Source organism: Kogia breviceps, chromosome 2, assembly GCF_026419965.1.
Source record: "Kogia breviceps isolate mKogBre1 chromosome 2, mKogBre1 haplotype 1, whole genome shotgun sequence".
NCBI classification, from domain to species: Eukaryota; Metazoa; Chordata; class Mammalia; order Artiodactyla; family Physeteridae; genus Kogia; species Kogia breviceps.
The window spans coordinates 76,161,311-76,181,230 of record NC_081311.1 but is presented as its reverse complement, the minus strand read 5'-3'; the positions used below and the strand labels follow the sequence as shown (position 1 = coordinate 76,181,230).

The following is a 19,920-nucleotide window of genomic DNA, read 5'->3' as shown; positions in this document are numbered from 1 at the left end:
GACAAAATCTCACACAGAAGCACAGACATACACACTCACAAAAAGAGGATAAGGGGAAAAAATAATATATCTTGCTCCCAATGTCCACCTGTTCAATTTGGGATGATTAGTTGTCTATTCAGGTATTCCACATATGCCGGGTACATCAAGTTGATTGTGGAGCTTTAAACAGCTGCTTCTGAGGCTGCTGGGAAAAATTTCCCCTTCTCTTCTGTGTTCACACAGCTCCGGGGTTTCAGCTTTGGATTTGGCCCCACCTGTGCGGGGCCTGAGGACGTCTGTTCTTTGCTCAGACAGGGAGGGGTTAAAGGAGCAGCTGATTCAGGGGCTCTGGCTCACTCAGGCCCGGGGGGAGGGCGGGGTATGGATGCGGGGCGAGCCTGGAGCGGCAGAGGCCGGTGTGATGTTGCACCAGCCTGAGGTGCGCTGTGCGTTCTCCTGGTGAAGTTGTTCCTGGATCACGGGACCCTGGCAGTGGCGGGCTGCACAGGCTCCTGGGAGGGGAGGTGTGGAGAGTGACCTGTGCTTGCACACAGGCTTCTTGGTGGCGGCAGCAGCAACCTTAGCGTCTCATGCCCGTCTCTGGGGTCCGCACTGATAGCCGCGGCTTGCACCCATCTCCGGAGCTCCTTTAAGCAGGGCTCTTAATACCCTCTCCTCGCACACCAGGAAACAAAGAGTCAAGAAAAAGTCTCTTGTCTCTTCTGCAGCTCCAGCCTTCTCCCAGACTCCCTCCCGGCTAGCTGTGGTGCACTAACACCTTCAGGCTGTGTTCACACTGCCAACCCCAGTCCTCTCCCTGTGATCTGACCGAAGCTGGAGACTCAGCTCCCAGCCCCCACCTGTCCCAGCGGGTGAGCACACAAGCCTCTCGGGCTGGTGAGTGCTGGTTGCACCAATCCTCTGTGCGGGAATCTCTCTGCTTTGCCCTCTGCACCCCTGTTGCTGCGCTCTCCTCCGTGGCTCTGAAGCTTCCCCCTCTGCCACTCGTAGTCTCTGCCCGCGTAGGGGCTACTAGTGTGTGGAAACCTTTCCTCCTTCACAGCTCCCTCCCACTGGTGCAGGTCCCATCCCTATTTTTTTGTCTCTGTTTTTTCTTTTTTGTTTTGTTCTACCCAGGTACGTGGGGAGTTTCTTGCCTTTTGGGAGGTCTGAGCTCTTCTGCCAGCGTTGAGTGGGTGTTCTATAGGAGCCAGTTCCACATGTAGATGTATTTCTGATGTATCTGTGGAGAGGAAGGTGATCTCTGTGTCTTACTCTTCCACCATCTTCTCCCATTTTTTTTTTATATCTAGTAGCTTTTTAGTTATAAAATTTTGTATTTTTTTAGTTTTTACTATAGATATTACAGTTTGCAGTTGTGATGTTGTTGTATGTAATGAATATTTGGGTGTTCCTCCAAGATTCCTTAACTTAGCTCCTAAAATTCTAATAATATCCCTAAGAGCTGTAGGGACATCTGTTGTTAATAATATCTAATTTTTGTTCCCAGTTCCTGAAGTAGCTCCAGAGAAATTAAGGTGGAATTGGTGTCTTTTGTTGTTTATAACAAGCCGCTTTCAACCACACCTGAGTTTGTGTTAATGAGATGCCTTTTGGAATGCCTCTAAGAATGAGGTATGGGTACCAGGAACACTAACCATGTGTTACAGTGTTGGAACTCTTTGAAGAGGGGTGAGGGGCTGGAGGCTGAATTAGTTGCCAATGACCTGTGCTTTAATCAATCATGACTATATAATGAAACCTCCATAAAAATCGTTGAATTTATGGGATTCAGAGAGCTTCCAGGTTGTTGAACAAGTGGAGGTACTAGGAGGGTGGCGAGCTCTGAGAGGGCATGGAAGTTTTGTATCCTTTTACCCATTCTTGCTTTGTGTATCTCTTCCTTCTGGGTGTTCCTGAGTTGTATCCTTTTATAAAACCATTAATCTAGTAAGTAAATCATTTTTCTGTGTTCTGTGAGCCACTCTATCAAATTATTGAACCAAAAGAGGAGGGTGTGGGAACCTTGATTTATATCCATTGGTGAGATGTACAGGTGACAATCTGCATTTGCAATTCGTGTCTTATGTGGGCGTGGTGTTTTGGGACTGAGCCTGGAATCTGACGCTGTAGTGTCAGAGTTGAGTTAATTCCTTGGAGTGGGAAAAACTCTCACAAATTTGGTGAACTGAGTAGAGTAAAACAGAGGAATTGAGCTTTTCCTCTACAGTTTTCTAATTTTTGTTTACTTTAATAATGCTTTACCACTTGACAGACAATACAAGAATCTTAAAACAGTTTAAGTATCCTTTTACTAGTGTTTTGCTGTATTTTACTTTTGTGTTTGTCACAGATTCCAGAAGACGTTACTTGTTGCTTTAAAGTACATTTTCAGTTTTATTTATTACTTCCCGAAGTTTTGTGCTTCCATCAGGTATCATTTTCCATAACTTTTATATTTCTTGTCTGTGTGTACTTTTGATAACTTTCAACCCTTATGTGGAAAATATATTCATTTCAGAAGAATATTTTTGCTGGATTTGGAATTTTCTAGTGGCATTTTTCCTAGCTGCTTAAAATGACATTCCATTTTTGTTTCCTTATTTGCAAATGGCCTATTCAAATTTTTACCCAGTGTCTTCTCATTTTCATAGTTTCTCTTGAAGGGTTTGCTGTCAGTTTAGTTACCAAGATGACTTGCCTTTTTTTTCCTCATTAATTTATAAGATGTCTTTCTTTATTAGGGATAGGACTTCTTTGTCAGGTATATGTATTCCAAATGCTTTCTCCCACTCTGTGTGTTGAATTTTTATTCTCTTTCTGTCTTTTGATAAGGGTGAGTTCTTAATATTATAGAATTATTATATAATTTGTATCCTGTTTAAGAAATCTTTGCCTGTCCTGAGGTCATGAAGGTATTTCTTATGGCATTTTCTAAAATTTTTATTGTTTTACTTTTCAAATTTAGATCTATATATCGTCTAAAATATATTTCTCTTTACACTTAAGATAGCAGTAAATGTTCATTATATCAGTAATTAAACTAGTATCATTTATTGAAATGATTGTCCTTCCATTACCCCTGTCATAAATCAAGTGACATATATGTGTGGGTCTGGTTCTGGACTCTTCTTCCATTCTGTTGATATGAAAATTCTTATGCTGGTATCATACTGTTTTAATTATGGTATATTGCTAATTATATGTGTTAAATGATACTTTCTGGCTTAATTTTTCTTCAAGATTGTTTTGTCCATTTTTACCCTTTGCATTTTCACATATTTCAGAATTAGCTTGTCTGGGATTTTGTTTGAAATTGCTGTGAATTTGTACATCAGCATGGAGAGAATTGATATTTTTATAATATTATAATATTTTATAATATTGAGCCTGCTTATCCAGGAATTTGTTACATCCCTCCATTTATTTGGGTCTTCTTATTTTCCTTCATTTTATTTTTTGTAAAGATTTTCATATTTTTCTTGCTATTGTGAGTTGTACCTTTAAAAAATTTAATTTTCTGAAATTTGCTATACTGAACTTGTATCTAATTTCTAAAACTTTATTTTGGATACTTTTATTTGGATTTTCTGTGTAGTTGATTGTTGTACTATATTACTCTAAGAACTTCAGAAAAATGTTGAATAAAATTGGAGATAGTAGGTGTCTTTATCTTGCTCCTAATTTTAAGTGGGACACTTTCCATATTTTACCATTAAGTGTGATATTTGCTGGAGGTATTTGTAAAAATCCTTTATCACGTTGAGAAAATTCCTTTCTATTCCTAGTTTGCCAAGAGGTTTTTTTTTTTTTAAATCCTGCTTTTCTGTATTTACTGAGTTGGTCATATCATCATCTCTTAGGTTTAAAAACTATTCTTTCTTGTAATTCTACCTTTCAGAAAGTTCCGTCATGGCCTTCATGACCTGTTCTTTTTCTGTGAACTAGTTAAAAAGTGATTTTCCCTCAGCTTCCAGTCTTTTATTTTCACGCTTAATTTTCTTAGAGCCTTCTGATTCATTCTTGATGATTTCAAACACTACTAAACTATTAATGTCTACCAAGTCCTTATTTTCATTCTACACCTCCAGTATTATGCTTCAGATTTATTATAGTTAAGACACATCTTGCTAAAGTACAGTGCCCAATCTATTTTCTTCTAATGTTCCTGGCTTGCTTTGTGACTCTAGTATCTGTACAGCTGTTCATGCATATACCCTGAGAAAACATTTCCTTTTCTGCCAGTGAATTGCTGATCACATTCTGTTGCTGTCTGTCTCCTTTTATCAGTGCTCTACTTGCATCCCAGTTTCTACTTTAGTAGTTTATGTAAATGGTGTTGTTTTGTCCTTTAGCTTTCCCTTCCCTTTTTTAAAAAAGAGAATTGGTTCTGAAATAAAAACCTGGTCACATACTTGCAGTATATCCTTGAATCTCTTCTTTGGCTCCTCTTTTTCTGCAGCAGTTATCCCTCAGGTAGAGGCATGAACTCTGGATGATATCAAAAACAATACAGTTGATTATCTGCTATGTTCTACAGACATTTCAAGTTCAGTAGTTCTAAAATCTTTCCTGTCTCATTTTCTACACATCCTAATTATTGTCTCTGAATTGAAGGATTGGAACCTAGAATATGTATTGTAGTGAAATAGAATATTAGACTTTTTGTACATTTTAAGTCTAAGAATAGGACTAAAGTTCATAATAAATTTATTGTTAGTTTATTCCTATAATTTATAAATATAAGCTTCTGTAGTATTCAAAAATATTCTTTAACTTGGAAAGTTATCACATACTTTGGAGACTTATTGGTCTGAAGTTACTCTCTAATCTGTTTCTTGAATATGTCCATGGCCCTTTTTCTTATCTCAACTCCTCCTCTGCTGTTTGCCTTTTGGCTCATTTCCCGAAGATGTTAGAGGGCCCCTGCCTTTGCCTGTGCCCTGGCCCTGTCTGTGTTCATGAAGAACACAGTGTTACTCTTTATCCAATAGCTGTTCTTCCTCAGTGAATCTCAAAATAGAACTAGTTTTGCTTCTCATTTACATTAATCTATTATGTGTGTACTTTAACAATAGTGCTTGTAACATATTACTGCAAGTTTTCTTACCAGATTGTATGCTTCTTGAATACAGGATGATTTTTAGTAATCTTAGTCTTTCCAAGAACTAGCATAGTTCCAGATCCATTGTGGGGACTTGATAATTAATAAGTAATGCAATGGCAGAATATTTCTACCATGATTTCTCTTCTCCCAGAGTATAAAGCAAAAGAAACATTCTGCAAACCAATTTGGTAATCTGTAAACAGTAATCACGGTAAGGATTTGTTTCCATACATCTTTTTCCATGTCACCTTAATTCTGAACATTTCAGATTGAACAGAAATTCCAGGAATTGGTATCATTTAAGGATGTGACTGTGGGCTTCACCCAAGAGGAGTGGCAGCACCTGGACCCATCTCAGAGGTCCCTTTACAGAGATGTGATGCTGGAGAACTACAGTAACCTTGTCTCAGTGGGTAAGGTCTGTTTATTATGTAATTCTAAATGGCATTTAAAAATTTTCTTTTAAACCCTAATCCTCAATTAGGGTTAGATTAAATTATTAGATCCTCATGGTGGGATTAATGCACTTACAAAAACAGGAGGAGAGAAGGGATCTTTCTGTGTTCTCCACCATGTGAGGACACAGCAAAAAGATAGCTATCTGCAAACCGGGAAGAGAGGCCTCACCAGATTCTGACCATGCTGGCACCTTGATCTCAGACTTCTCAGCAGCCTTCAGACTGTGAGAAATAAATTTCTGTTGTTTAAGCCTCCTGGTCTGTGGTATTCTGTTATAACAGCCCGAACTGACTGAGGCATCAAGTGGTAATAAATGCATGAGAATCTTAAATCAGACCCTCATCCTGGCCACAAATTTATAATGAAAAAAAATGCTTTTAATTAAGAAGCACATGGACATTCTGTAGAGTTTAATGATATTTAAGATTGGAAATCAGGAGTCAGTGTTTATTGGTCACTTTGGGGCACCAGGAAGACATTTGTATTTATCTCTCCAAGGAAATGTTCAGTGGCACTTTCATTGACCAATTCTAGAAGCTTCCTCCTCTTTCAGAGGCCCTGAAGTCTAGGCCACCCGGTCCAAGTCCTAAATTATTTCATTTTGACAGGGTATTGTGTTACCAAACCAGAGGTGATCTTCAGGCTGGAGCAAGGAGAGGAGCCATGGATACTGGAGGAAGAATTCCCAAGACAGAGCTTCCCAGGTGAGTTAATGTGTACTGAACAAATGAATATCAGGGAGTTTATTAGTCCAGGGGTTGACAACTTTAAAATGTTTTTTGAAGAATATCACATTAGAGATTCTAATCCTTATAAGTGACTTAAAATACTGATTTTTGTGTGTGTGTGTGGTACGTGGGCCTCTCACTGTTGTGGCCTCTCCCGTTACGGAGCACAGGCTCTGGACGCACAGGCTCAGCAGCCATGGCTCACGGGCCCAGCTGCTCTGCAGCATGTGGGATCTTCCCGGACCGGGGCACGAACCTGTGTCCCCTGCATCGGCAGGCGGATTCTCAACCACTGCGCCACCAGGGAAGCCCAATACTGATTTTTTAAAATCAAACCTCCAGATGCCACTCTTACAAAAAATGTTCTCCTTTTGATTCACTTTTTGAATATTCATCATTCTTAAATTTGTCAGTAGTCCAGTTTTTGCCCATCTCATCTTTACTGTTGTTTTTCTTGGTTACTCTATGATTCTCAAAGCAATTTCAGTTGCCTGCCTTACTACCTCCATTGCTCTGCATTCCTGTTGTTATTGGCCATTTTTTTACTTAAATAATTTTTGAGTACCTGCTATACTGTAAGAGCTGAGAGTGTAGTGTGAAAAAAATAATGTGTCTTAATGAGTTTATAGAAGTAGTGTTGTTAATGGCCATAGGTATGTGAAAAAGATGCTCAACATCACTAATAATTAGGGAAATGCAAATTGAAACCACAGTGAGATATCACATCACACCAGTCAGAATGATTAGCATCAAGAAAACAAGAGTTAAGATGTGTTGGCAAGGATGTGGAGAAAAGTGAACCCTTGTACACTGTTGGTTAAGATGTAAATTGCTTCAGCCACTTTGGAAAACAGTATGCAGGTTCCACAAAAAATTAGAAATAGAACTAGAATATGACCCAGTATTTATACTTCTGTGTTGTATACCCCCCCAAAATGAAAACAGGATATTGAAGAGATATATGCATTCTGATGTTTATTGCAGCATTATTCACAGTAGCCAGGGTACGGAAACAATCTTTTTGTTGTTGTTGTTGTTGTTGCTGTATGCGGGCCTGTCACTGTTGTGGCCTCTCTCATTGCGGAGCACAGGCTCCGGGCGCAGGCTCAGCGCCCGCGGCCCACAGGCCCAGCCACTCTGCAGCATGTGGGATCGTCCTGGACCAAGGCATGAACCCGCGTCCCCTGCATCGGCAGGCGGACTCTCAACCACTGCGCCACCAGGGAAGCCCATACACATTCTTTTTAAGGGCACATAAATATTTACCAAGGTAGTTTACTACATTTTTGGACATAAAACAAGTCTGAATAAATTTAAAGGGATAGAGATCATTTAAAGTATTTTCTCTTACCAAAATAGAGTTAAATCTAGTTTAATTAAAAATCAGTAACAGATTTGTAGAATCCCTAAATACAGTGGAACCTTGAATAACATGCGTTTGAACTGCACAGGTCCACTTATACCGAATTCTTTTCACTACATGCTACAGTACTCCATGGTCCATTGTTGGTTGAATCCATGGATGTGGAACCCTGGCTATGGAGGGCTGATGGTAAAGTTACCTGTGGATTTTCAACTGTGTGAAGGGTCAGTGCCCCCTAACCCCTGCATTGTTCAAGAGTCAACTGCAGTTAGAAACTCAGTTACGCACATCTACATAACCCATGGTTCAAAGGAGAAATTAGAAAGTATATTGAACTTTTACTGAAAATAGAATTTGTGGGTGGGAATTCCTTGGTGGCCTAGTGGTTAGGATTCCGGACTTTCACTGCCATGGCCCAGGTTCAGTCTCTGGTCATGGAGCTGAGTGAGATCCTGCAAGCTGCATGGCATGGCCAAAAGAAAGGAAAAAAAGAATTTGTGGGAAATTTACATATAAGATTTTTTTATATGGGTAACATAAAATAGATATAATATTTCATTGATTTCATTGTTTTCCATCCATATCTTTATTAATTCTTTTCTTTTGCTTACTTTTGGATGTAATTTGCTCTTTTCAGGTTTTTTAGAGTAGAAGCCACTAAGGTAATTGATTTGGGACCTTTCTTCTTAGGCAACCAAATTAGTTTTGTGTGTGTATATCTCAGAAAAATATATATGGAATTCTGTGTATGTGGCATACATGTAGTGTATTTTATATAATATATTTACTATATCATGTAAGTTTCATGCACATGGGAATATATATCCAACATACACATGTGAAATTTGTGTTGGATAAGGAAATTCTCAAATCAATTGCTTCAGCTGCTTCTACCTTAAAATCCAGAAAAAAAGAACAAATTAAACCCATAGTAAGCAGAAGAAATGAAGTAAAAAAACAAAGTGGAAAACAATGTAATAGAGAAGTTAGTTGAGAAAATTAGTGAAATCAAAAGCTATTCTTTGAGAAGACCAGTAAAATTGATAAACTTCTAGATGAAACATTATTGATACCAAGAATGGGAGTGGTGATATCACTAAAAATTGTACAGATATTATGAGGAAAAACAAGGGAATATTGTGCCTGTAACTTTATAAATTCAGCAATTTAGATGAAATGGGCAGTTTCCTTCAAATAAATGACTACCAAAGCTTACTCCAAAGGAAATAGATAACAATTCCACAAAGAAGATCCCAGGTCCAGATGGCTTTATTAGTAAATTTTGCCAGACATGAAATAATACCAATTCTACATAAATGCTTCCAGAAAATTCAGGAGAGGCTATACTGGAAATTCATTCTTTGAGGCCAGCATTGCCCTAATACCAAAACTAGACAAAGACATTGTAAGAAAAGAAGCTACAGACCAGTGTGTATTTTGAACATAAATGCAAAAACTCTAAATAAGATTTTCGCAATTAGAAACCAAAATTGTATTAAAAGGCTCAACATCATGACCAAGTGGAATTAATCCTAGGAAGGCTTTTTTGATATTTGGAAAGTAGTCAGTGAAATTCTCTGTATCAAGGCCAACTTCATGGATATGCAGCCTGTTTAGTAACACAGTACTGCACTCTCAGAAGGGGCCCTGTACTTGGTTTAATGCTCTGCAGTTGCCGTCTCAAAATTCCTAACAGTTTTGTCTTTGAACTTGTGATTTGTGTGGCAAGTCTCATGGGACAGTGGAGCATTATGTGTGAACAGACAGGATACATTGAATGGCAGTGTGCTCACTAAGTTTTTGGTCTGGCTGCTTGGTGCAGTCTGGTGTCCTGTATTCCTGAGTGGGTAACCAAGACCCTTGTCCTCATTGGTGACAGCAGCAACAGAACCAGAGCAGTAGTGCAATGATTGCAGGCCCAAGAGAGAACCCACAGCAGGAGGCTACCTTGCTGCTTCTCCCTGGAGCCTATCCCTTTAGCACCTGCATAAAATATTAACTTTCTGGGCTAAGTACTGGGCCTGTACTCTGGCACTCAGGCAGTAATCATAGTCAATAAAGTATTACAAAATAAAAGCATACTCATAGATGGTGCATTAGGGTGTACCAGGTAGTCACTAGAATTCTTCAGAGTGTAGACTCTGGTCTTGAAAACAACTGCTACATTGCAAAGCTGCTGTCAATAGAAATTAAACTTGATGGAAAAGAATATTATTTTCATATGTAATTTTGGATGAACCAACTATGAACAAGGAAGTCAGTTTTGAAATTACTTTTAACTTGTTTTCTTGTTTTTTTAAAATTTTTATTTATTTTTGGCTGTGTTGGGTCTTCGTTTCTGTGCGAGGGCTTTTCTCTAGTTGCAGCAAGTGGGGGCCACTTCATCGTGGTGCACAGGCCTCTCACTATCGCAGCCTCTCTTGTTGCGGAGCACAGGCTCCAGACGCACAGGCTCAGTAGTTGTGGCTCACAAGCCTAGTTGCTCTGCAGCATGTGGGATCTCCCCAGACCAGGGCTCAAACCCATGTCCCCTGCATTGGCAAGCAGATTCTCAACCACTGCACCACCAGGGAGGCCCTTTTAACTTGTTTTTGAAGATACAGCAATAGACTGCATAAACAGGTGTTTTTAATTATATACAAATCCTGAAGCCATTTTTGGTTTCTTGTACAGATAGGAAGTGTCAGAGGAAACATTAAAATGCTATTTTATAAATTTACATTTAAAATTAAAGTCTTGGATAACCTAGAAGAAATGGACAAATTGCTAAAAAAATGTACAATCTCCCAAGACTGAACCAAGAAGAAATAGAAAATATGAACAGACCAATTAGCAGTAATGAAATTGAATCAGTAATTTTTTAAAAATATCATAAAAACCAAAAGTCCAGGACCAGATGCCTTCACAGGTGAATACTACCAAACATTTAGAGAAGAGTTAACACTTATCCTTCTAAAACTATTCCAAAACATTAAGAGAAAGGAATGCTTTCAAATGCATTCTAGGAGATCAGCATCACTCTAATACCAAAACCAGTCAGTGATATCCCCCCCAAAAAATTACAGACCAGTATCACTGATGAATATACATACAAAATTCCTCAACAAAATATTAGCAAACTGAATTCAGCAGTACATTATAAGGATCATACACCATGATCCAGTGGTATTTATCCCAGGAATGCAAGGATTATTCAGTATCTAAAAATCAGTCAGTGTGATACAACACATTAATAAATTGGAGAATAAAAATAATATTATCTTACTAGATGCAGAAAAAGCTTTTGAGAAAATTCTACATCCAGTTACAATAAAACTCTCAACAAAGTGTGTGTAGAGGAATGTGGCCATATATGATAAGCCCACAGCTAACATCATATTCAGCAGTGAAAAGCTAAAAGCATTTCCTCTATGATCAGAAACAAGCCAAGGATGATCATTCTCACCACTTTAATTCAGCATAGTATTGGTAGTCCTTGCCACAGCAGTCAGACAAGAAAGAGAAATAAAAGGAATATAAATTGGAAAGGAAGAAGTAAAACTATCACTGTTTGCAGGTGACATGATATTATACATAGAAAACTCTAAAGACACTGCCAAAAAACTGCTAGAGACCATCAATGAATTTGGTAAAGTTGCTGGATACAAAATTCGATACAAATTTTGCAATAGAAATCTGTTGCATTTCTATACACTAACAACGGACTATGAAAAAGATAAATTAAGAAAAGTCTCATTATGTTGTATCAAAAAGAATAAATACCTAGTAATAAATCTAACTAAGGAGGTAAAAGACCTGTACTTGGGAAACTAAAAGTCACTGGAAAGAAATTAAAGATTACACAGATGGAAAGACATACCATGCCCATGGTAAAATTAATGGTTAAAATGACCATACTACCCAAGGCAATCTATGAATTCAATGCAATACTTATCAAAATACCAGTGGCATTTGTTACAGAACTAGAACAAATAATTCTAAAATTTGTATAGAAGCACAAAGGATCCCAAATAGCCAAAACCATCTTGAGGGGAAAAGAAGCTGGAGGTATTATGCTTCCTGGTTTCAGACTATACTGCTGAACTACAGTAATCAAAACTGTATAGTACTGGCACAAAAACAGAGACATACCTCCATAGAACAGAATAGAGCCCAGAAATGAACCCACATATATATGGTCAATTAATCTATGACAAAGTAAGAGAGAATATACAATGGGGAAAAGACAGTCTCTTCAATAAACAGTTTTGAAAAAACTGGACAGCTATATTTGAAAGAATCAAACTTGCCTGTTTCTTGCACCATGCACAAAAATAAATTCAAACTGGATTAAAGACTTAAATATAAGAGCTGAAACCATAACACTTCTAGAAGACAGCGTAAGCAGTATTCTCTTTGACATCAGTCTTAGTAATATTTTTTTGGATATGTCTCCTAAGAAAAGGGAAACAAAAAAATAAACGGGACTAATCAAACTAAAAAGTTTTGCACAGTGAAAAAAACTGTCAACAAAAAGAAAAGGCCACCTACTGAATGGGAGAAAGAATTTGAAAACCACATATCCGACAAGGGGTTAATATCCAAAATATACAAAGAACTCACACAATTCAACACCAAAAAACAAACAGCCTGATTTAAAAATGGGCAGAGGATCTAAACAGACATTTTCCCAAAGAAGACATGCAGATGGCTTCCAGGCACATGAAAAGATGCTCAACATCATGAATCATGTAGGGAAATGCAACTGACAACTACAATGAGTTATCACCTCACACCTGTCAGAATGGCTTTTATCAAAAAGACAACAAATAGCAAGTGTTGACAAGGATGTGGAGAAAAGGAAATCCTTGTGCACTGTTGGTGCGACTGTAAACTGGTATAACCACTATGGAAAACAGTATGAAAATTCCTCCAAAATTTAAAAATAGAACTACCATATGATCCAGCAGCTCCACTTCTGGGTATTTATCTGAAGAAAATGAAAACACTAATTTGCAAAGCTATATGTGCCTGTGTTTATTGGATCATTATTTACAATAGCCAAGATATGAAAGCAGTCTAAGCATGCATCAATAGATGAGTGGATAAAGATGTAGTGTACACACACACACACACACACACACACACACACACACACAAATATTACTCAGTCACTAAAAAATGAAATCTTGCCACTTACAACAACATGGATGGACCTAGAGGGTATTATGCCTAGTGAAATAAGTCAGACAAAGATGAAGTCGTATTATTTCACTTATATATGGGATCTAAAACACAAAGCAAATGAACAAACAAAACAGAAAGAGTTACAGATAACAGAGAGCAGGTGTTTGCCAGTGGGGAGGGAGGTAGGGAGAGGAAAGAAATAAGTGAGGGAGATAAAGAGGAACAAACTGCCAGTTGCAAAATAAATGAGTCACAGTTATGAAATGTATAGTGTGGCGAAAATAGTCGATAACTATGTATATCTTTGTATGGTGACATAATATAACTAGACTTATCTTTGTGATCAGTTTGAAGTTTATAAAAATATCGAATCACTACATTGTATAACAGGAACTAGCATGACATTATAGGTCAATTATATTTCAAAAACAGACAAAGGACTTCATAGAAAAAGAGCTGAGATTTGTGGTTACCATAGGTCGGGGTGGGGTGGGGGATGGATTGGATGAAGACAATCAAAAGGTACAAACTTTGAGTTGTAAGATAAATAAGTACTAGGGATATGATGTACAACATGATACATATAATTAACACTGCTGTGTGTTATATATGAAAGTTGTTAAGAGAGTAAATCCTAAGTATTCTCATCACAGGGAAAAAATTCAAAAATAGATAAAATTAAACTCTTACATATACCTATTTTAGAGAGCTAGTTTTAGAAAACTTTCTCAAGAATCTTTATTTCTAGATATACTAAAATTTGTTTTGAAATAATGTATTGGAAATTTAGCCCATGTTGTCTGTTTTGCAGTTTGTAAGTTTATATAGTTAGTTCTCTATCACAATTATATCTATTGAGTCTTATAAGTAATGAAATACTTTTAGACTAAAGCATAATTTTAATAGCTTTAAGTATAATTTTGTTTATGATATTTGACCAAGTGGCCCCACATTTTCATTTTGCACTGCCCCCCATCAATTATGCAGTTATCATTACCTCGTATTTTAAAGCTAAACAAAAGAAAAACCTGTATGATCATTTTAGTAGATACAGGAAAAACATTTGACAAAATCCAGCATTTATTCCTGATGAAAGCTCTCAAATGAAGAATAAGATAAAGGGCATCTTATAGAAAACTGACCAATGTTGTGCTTAATATTTAAAAACTGAATAGTTTTCTTAACAATATCAGGAACAAGACAAGTAGTCCACTCACACTCATTAATATAATGTAACCTGGCTAGTGTAATCAGGGAAGAAAAAGAAAAGGAGGCCAGAGCGGAAAAGAAGTAGAACTGTCTTTATTCACAAAAAAAATGATTATGTAGAATGGAATCTACAAGAAAAAAAAGATTAAAACTTTTCAGTGCATGTAGGTTGCAAGATAAAAATCAATATACAAAAATCAGTTTTATTTCTATATACTACCAGCAATTGATTGGAAAGTGAAAAATTAAAAAGTATTATTTGCAATAACATGAAAAATATTATTTTGCTGATGTATCTGGCAAAGATGTGAAAGACCTCACTGAATATTATAGACCATTGAATAGAGAAATTGAATACCTAAATAAATGGAGAGAGATACTTTCATGTTCTGTACATGTATATATTTATATATGATACATGTTCACATATCCAAGTGCTCAATATAGTTTTAACATTTTTCTCATTAAAGAGAACTGTAGATTCAGAACAATCCCAATCTAAGTCCCAGCAGGTTTTCTTACAGTAATTGACTAGCTGATTTTTAACTTCATATAGAAGTGCCAAGGAGCTAGAATAACAAATAACTTCGAAAAATAAAAGCTAAGTTGTAGCAATAACACTGCCTGATTTCAAGACTTATTTTAAAGTTATGGTAAATAAGACAGTGTGGTGTTAGCATCAAGAAAGACACATAGGAGATGGCTTAAAGAGGGCGGAAGAGTAAGACGTGGAGATCTCCTTCCTCCTCACAGAGACATCAGAAATACATCTACACGTGGAACTTCTCCCATAGAACACACACCGAACACTGGCAGAAGACCTCAGACCTCCCAAAAGGCAAGAAACTCCCCACGTACCTGGGTAGGGCAAAAGAAAAAAGAATAAACAGAGACAAAGAATAGGGATGGGACCTACATCAGTGGGAGGGAGCCGTGAAGGAGGAAAGATTCCCACACACTAGAAGCCCCTTCGCGGGCAGAGAGTGCGGGTGGCGGAGGGGGAAGCTCTGGAGCTGCGGAAGAGAGCGCAGCCAAAGGGTGTGGAGGGCAAAGCGGAGAGATTCCTGCAGAGGATCGGTGCCGACCAGCACTCACCAACCCGAGAGGCTTGTCTGCTCCCCTGCCGGAGCAGGCGGGGGCGGGAGCTGAGGCTCGGGCTTCAGTCGGATCCCAGGGAAAGGTCTGGAGTTGGCAGAGTGAAAACAGCCTGAAGGGGTTAGTGCGCCACGGCTGGCCAGGAGGGAGTCTGGTTGAAGTCTGTAGCTGCCGAAAAGGCAAGAGACCTTTTCTTCCCTCCTTGCTTCCTGGGCGCGAGGAGAGGGGATTAAGCGCACCGCTTAAAGGAGCCCCAGAAACGGGCGTGGAGCTGCCGAAGAGACAAGAGACTTTTTCTTGCCTCTTTGCTTCCTCGGGCGCGAGGAGAAGGGATTAAGAGCACCGTGTAAAGGAGCTCCAGAAATGGCTGCGAGCCGCAGCTGTCAGCACGGACAGTAGAGACGGGTGTGGGACACTAAGGTTGCTGCTGCCACCACCAAGAGCCCTGTGTGTGAGCACAGGTCCCTCTCCACACCGCCCCTCCCGGGAGCCCGTGCAGCCTGCCACTGCCGCGAGCTTCCCCGCGAGAACGCACGGCACGCCTTGGGCTGGTGCAGTGTCACGTCGGCCTCTGCCGCCGCGGACTCGCCCTGCACCCGTGCCACTCCCTACCCCAAGCCTGAGTGAGCCGGAGCCCCCTTATCAACTGTTCCTTTAACCCTGTCCTGTCTGAGCAAAGGGCAGACGCCCTCGGACGACATACACGCAGAGGCGGGGCCAAGTCCAAAGCTGAACCCCAGGAGCTGTGCAAACAAAGAGGAGAGGGGGAGGTCTCTCCCAGCAGCCTCAGAAGTGGCGGATTAAAGCTCCACAATCAAATTGAAGTGCCCTGCATCTGTGGAAAACCTGAATAGACAACGAATCATCCCAAGTTGAGGAGGTGGACTTTGGGAGCAAGATATACTATTATTTTCCCCTTTTTTCTTTTAGTGAGTGTGTATGTGTGTGCTGCTGTGTGAGATTTTGTCTGTATAGCTTTGCTTTCACCATTTGTCCTAGGGTTAGATGGACCCGTTTTTCCGTTTTTATTTTTAATACAAATTTTTCTTCTTAATAATTATTTTTTATTTTAATAACTATACTTTATCCTACTTTATTTTGTCTTCTGCCTTTCTTTCTTCCTTTCTTCTTTCCTTCCCTCCTTTCTTCCTTCCTTCCTCCCTTCCTTCCTCCCTTCTTTCCTCCCTTTCTCCCTCTCCTCCTTCCTTCCTTCCTTCCTCCCTTTCTTCCTTCCTCCCTCCCTTTCTTCCTTCCTCCCTTCCTTTCTTCCTTCCTTCATTCCCTCCCTCCCTCCCTCCTTCCTTCCTTCCTTCCTTCTTTCCTTCCTTCCTTTTCTTTCCTTTCTATTTTTTCTTTCTTTTATTTTGATCCATGCAGATTAAAGACTCTTGGCGCCCCGGCCAAGCACCAGGGCAGTGTCTCTGAGGTGGGAGAACCAACCTCAGGACACTGGTCCACAAGAGACCTCCCAGCTCCACACAATATCAAATGGCAAAAATCTCCCAGAGATCTCCATCTCAAAACCAAGACCCCCCAGCTTCACTCAAGGACCAGCAACGAACAGTGCTGGGAACCCTATCCCCAACAAAGAGCAAGACAGGTCTACAGCCCCATCCATTAGCAGAGAGGCTGCCTAAAATCATAATAAGGCTACCAACATCCCCAAACACACCACCAGATGTGGACCTGCCCACTAGAAAGACAAGATCCAGCTTCATCCACCAAAACAGAGGCACTAGTCCCCCCAACCAGGAAACCTACTCAATCCACTAAACCAACCTTAGCCACTGGGGACAGCCACCAAAAACAACGCGAACTACGAACCTGCAGCCTGCAAAAAGGAGACCCCAAACACAGTAAGATAAGCGAAATGAGAAGACAGAAAAACACACAACAGATGAAGGAGCAAGATAAAAACACACCAGACCTAAAATGAAGAGGAAATAGGCAGTCTACCTGAAAAAGAATTCAGAATAATGATAGTAAAGATGATACAAAATCTTGGAAATAGAATAGACAAATTGCAAGAAACAGTTAACAAGGACCTAGAAGAAATAAAGAGGAAGCAAGCAACGATGAGCAACACAATAAATGAAATGAAAAATACTCTAGATGGGATCAATAGCAGAATAACTGTGGCAGAAGGACGGATAAGTGACCTGGAAGATAAAATAGTGAAAATAACTACTGCAGAGCAGAAGAAAGAAAAAAGAATGAAAAGAACTGAGGACAGTCTCAGAGACCTCTGGGACAACATTAAATGCACCAACATTCGAATTATAGGGGTCCCAGAAGAAGAAGAGAAAAAGAAAGGGACTGAGAAAATATTTGAAGAGATTATAGTTGAAAACTTCCCTAATATAGGAAAGGAAATAATCAAGTCCAGGAAGCACAGAGAGTCCCATACAGGATAAACCCGAGGATAAACACGCCAAGACACATAATAATCAAACTGTCAAAGATTAAATACAAAGAAAACATATTAAAAGCAGCAAGGGAAAAACAACAAATAACACACAAGGGAATCCCCATAAGGTTAACATCTGATCTTTCAGCAGAAACTCTACAAGCCAGAAGGGAGTGGCAGGACATATTTAAAGTGATAAAGGAAAAAAACCTACAACCAAGATTACTCTACCCAGCAAGGATCTCATTCAGATTTGATGGAGAAGTTAAAACCTTTACAGACAAGCAAAAGCTGAGAGAGTTCAGCACCACCAAACCGGCTTTACAACAAATGCTAAAGGAACTTCTCTGAGCAAGAAAGATAAGAGAAGGAAAAGACCTACAAGAACAACCCGAAACAATTAAGTAAATGGTAATAGGAATGCACATATCAATAATTACCTTAAATGTAAATGGATTAAATGCTCCCACCAAAAGACACAGACTGGCTGAATGGATACAAAAACAGGACCCATATATATGCTGTCTACAAGAGACCCACTTCAGACCTAGGGACACTTACAGGCTGAAAGTGAGGGGATGGAAAAAGATATTCCATGCAAATGGAAATCAGAAGAAAGCTGGAGTAGCAATTGTCATATCAGACAAAATAGACTTTAAAATAAAAACTATTACAAGAGACAAAGAAGGACACTACATAATGATCAAGGGATCGATCCATGAAGAAGATATAACAATTGTAAATATTTATGCACCCAACATAGGTGCACCTCAATACATAAGGCAAATACTAACAGCCATAAAAGGGGAAATCGACAGTAACACAATCATAGTAGGGAACTTTAACACCCCACTGTCACCAATGGACAGATCATCCAAAATGAAAATAAATAAGGAAACACAAGCTTTAAATGATACATTATACAAGATGGATTTACTTGATATTTATAGGACATTCCATCCAAAAACAACAGAATACACATTTTTCTCAAGTGCCCATGGAACATTCTCCAGGATAGATCATATCTTGGGTCACAAATCTAGCCTTGGCAAATTTAAGAAAATTGAAATCGTATCAAGTATCTTTTCTGACCACAACGTTATGAGACTAGATATCAATGACAGGAAAAGATCTGTAAAAAATACAAACACATGGAGGCTAAACAATACACTACTTAATAGCGAAGTGATCACTGAAGAAATCAAAGAGGAAATCAAAAAGTACTTAGAAACAAATGACAATGGAGACACGATGACCCAAAACCTATGGGATACAGCAAAAGCAGTTCTAAGAGGGAAGTTTATAGCAATACAATCATACCTTAAGAAACAGGAAACATCTCGAATAAACAACCTAACTTTGCACTTAAAGCAATTAGAGAACGAAAAACAAAAAAACCCCAAATTTAGCAGAAGGAAAGAAATCATAAAGATCAGATCAGAAGTAAATGAAAAAGAAATGAAGGAAACAATAGCAAAGATCAATAAAAGTAAAAGCTGGTTCTTTGAGAAGATAAATAAAATTGGTAAACCATTAACCAGACTCATCAAGAATAAAAGGGAGAAGACTCAAATCAGTAGAATTAGAAATGAAAAAGGAGATGTAACAACTGACACTGCAGAAATACAAAAGATCATGAGAGATTACTACAAGCAACTGTATGCCAATAAAATGGACAACCTGGATGAAATGGACAAATTCTTAGAAATGCACAACCTGCCGAGACTGAACCAGGAAGAAATAGAAACTATGAACAGACCAATCACAAGCACTGAAATTGAAACTGTGATTCAAAATCTTCCAACAAACAAAAGCCCAGGACCAGATGGCTTCACAGGCGAATTCTATCAAACATTTAGAGAAGAGCTAACACCTATCCTTCTCAAACTCTTCCAAAAGATAGCAGAGGGAGGAACACTCCCAACCTCATTCTATGAGGCCGCCATCACCCTGATACCAAAACCAGACAAAGACATCACAAAGAAAGAAAACTACAAGCCAATATCACTGATGAACATAGATGGAAAAATCCTCAACAAAATATTAGCAAACAGAATCCAACAGCACATTAAAAGGATCATACACCATGATCAAGTGGGGTTTATTCCAGGAATGCAAGGATTTTTCAATATACGCAAATCAATCAACATGATACACCATATCAACAAACTGAAGGAGAAAATCCATATGATCATCTCAATAGATGCAGAGAAAGCTTTTGACAAAACTTAACACTCATTTATGATAAAAACCCTGCAGAAAGTAGGCATACAGGGAATTTTCCTCAATATAATAAAGGCCATATATGACAAACCCACAGCCAGCATTGTTCTCAATGGTGAAAAACTGAAACCATTTCGACTAATATCAGGAACAAGACAAGGTTGCCCACTCTCACCACTCT

General features: G+C 38.8%; 1 protein-coding gene across 5 annotated transcripts in view; it reads left to right on the top strand.

Moving 5' to 3' along the window:
- The window catches only part of LOC131751357 (zinc finger protein 33B), a 74,309-nt gene that overhangs the window by 34,573 nt on the left and 19,816 nt on the right, over positions 1-19,920 (top strand). For 4 of the 5 annotated variants that reach the window (XM_067025645.1, XM_067025643.1, XM_067025641.1 and 1 more), the window contains 2 exons: positions 5,358-5,502; positions 6,157-6,252. In XM_067025645.1, coding sequence (XP_066881746.1) covers positions 5,358-5,502; positions 6,157-6,252 — 241 coding nt within the window. Of the gene's footprint in view, positions 1-1,492; positions 1,618-5,357; positions 5,503-6,156; positions 6,253-19,920 lie in introns of those variants that run through there. The other variant, XM_067025644.1, reaches the window with a different exon arrangement.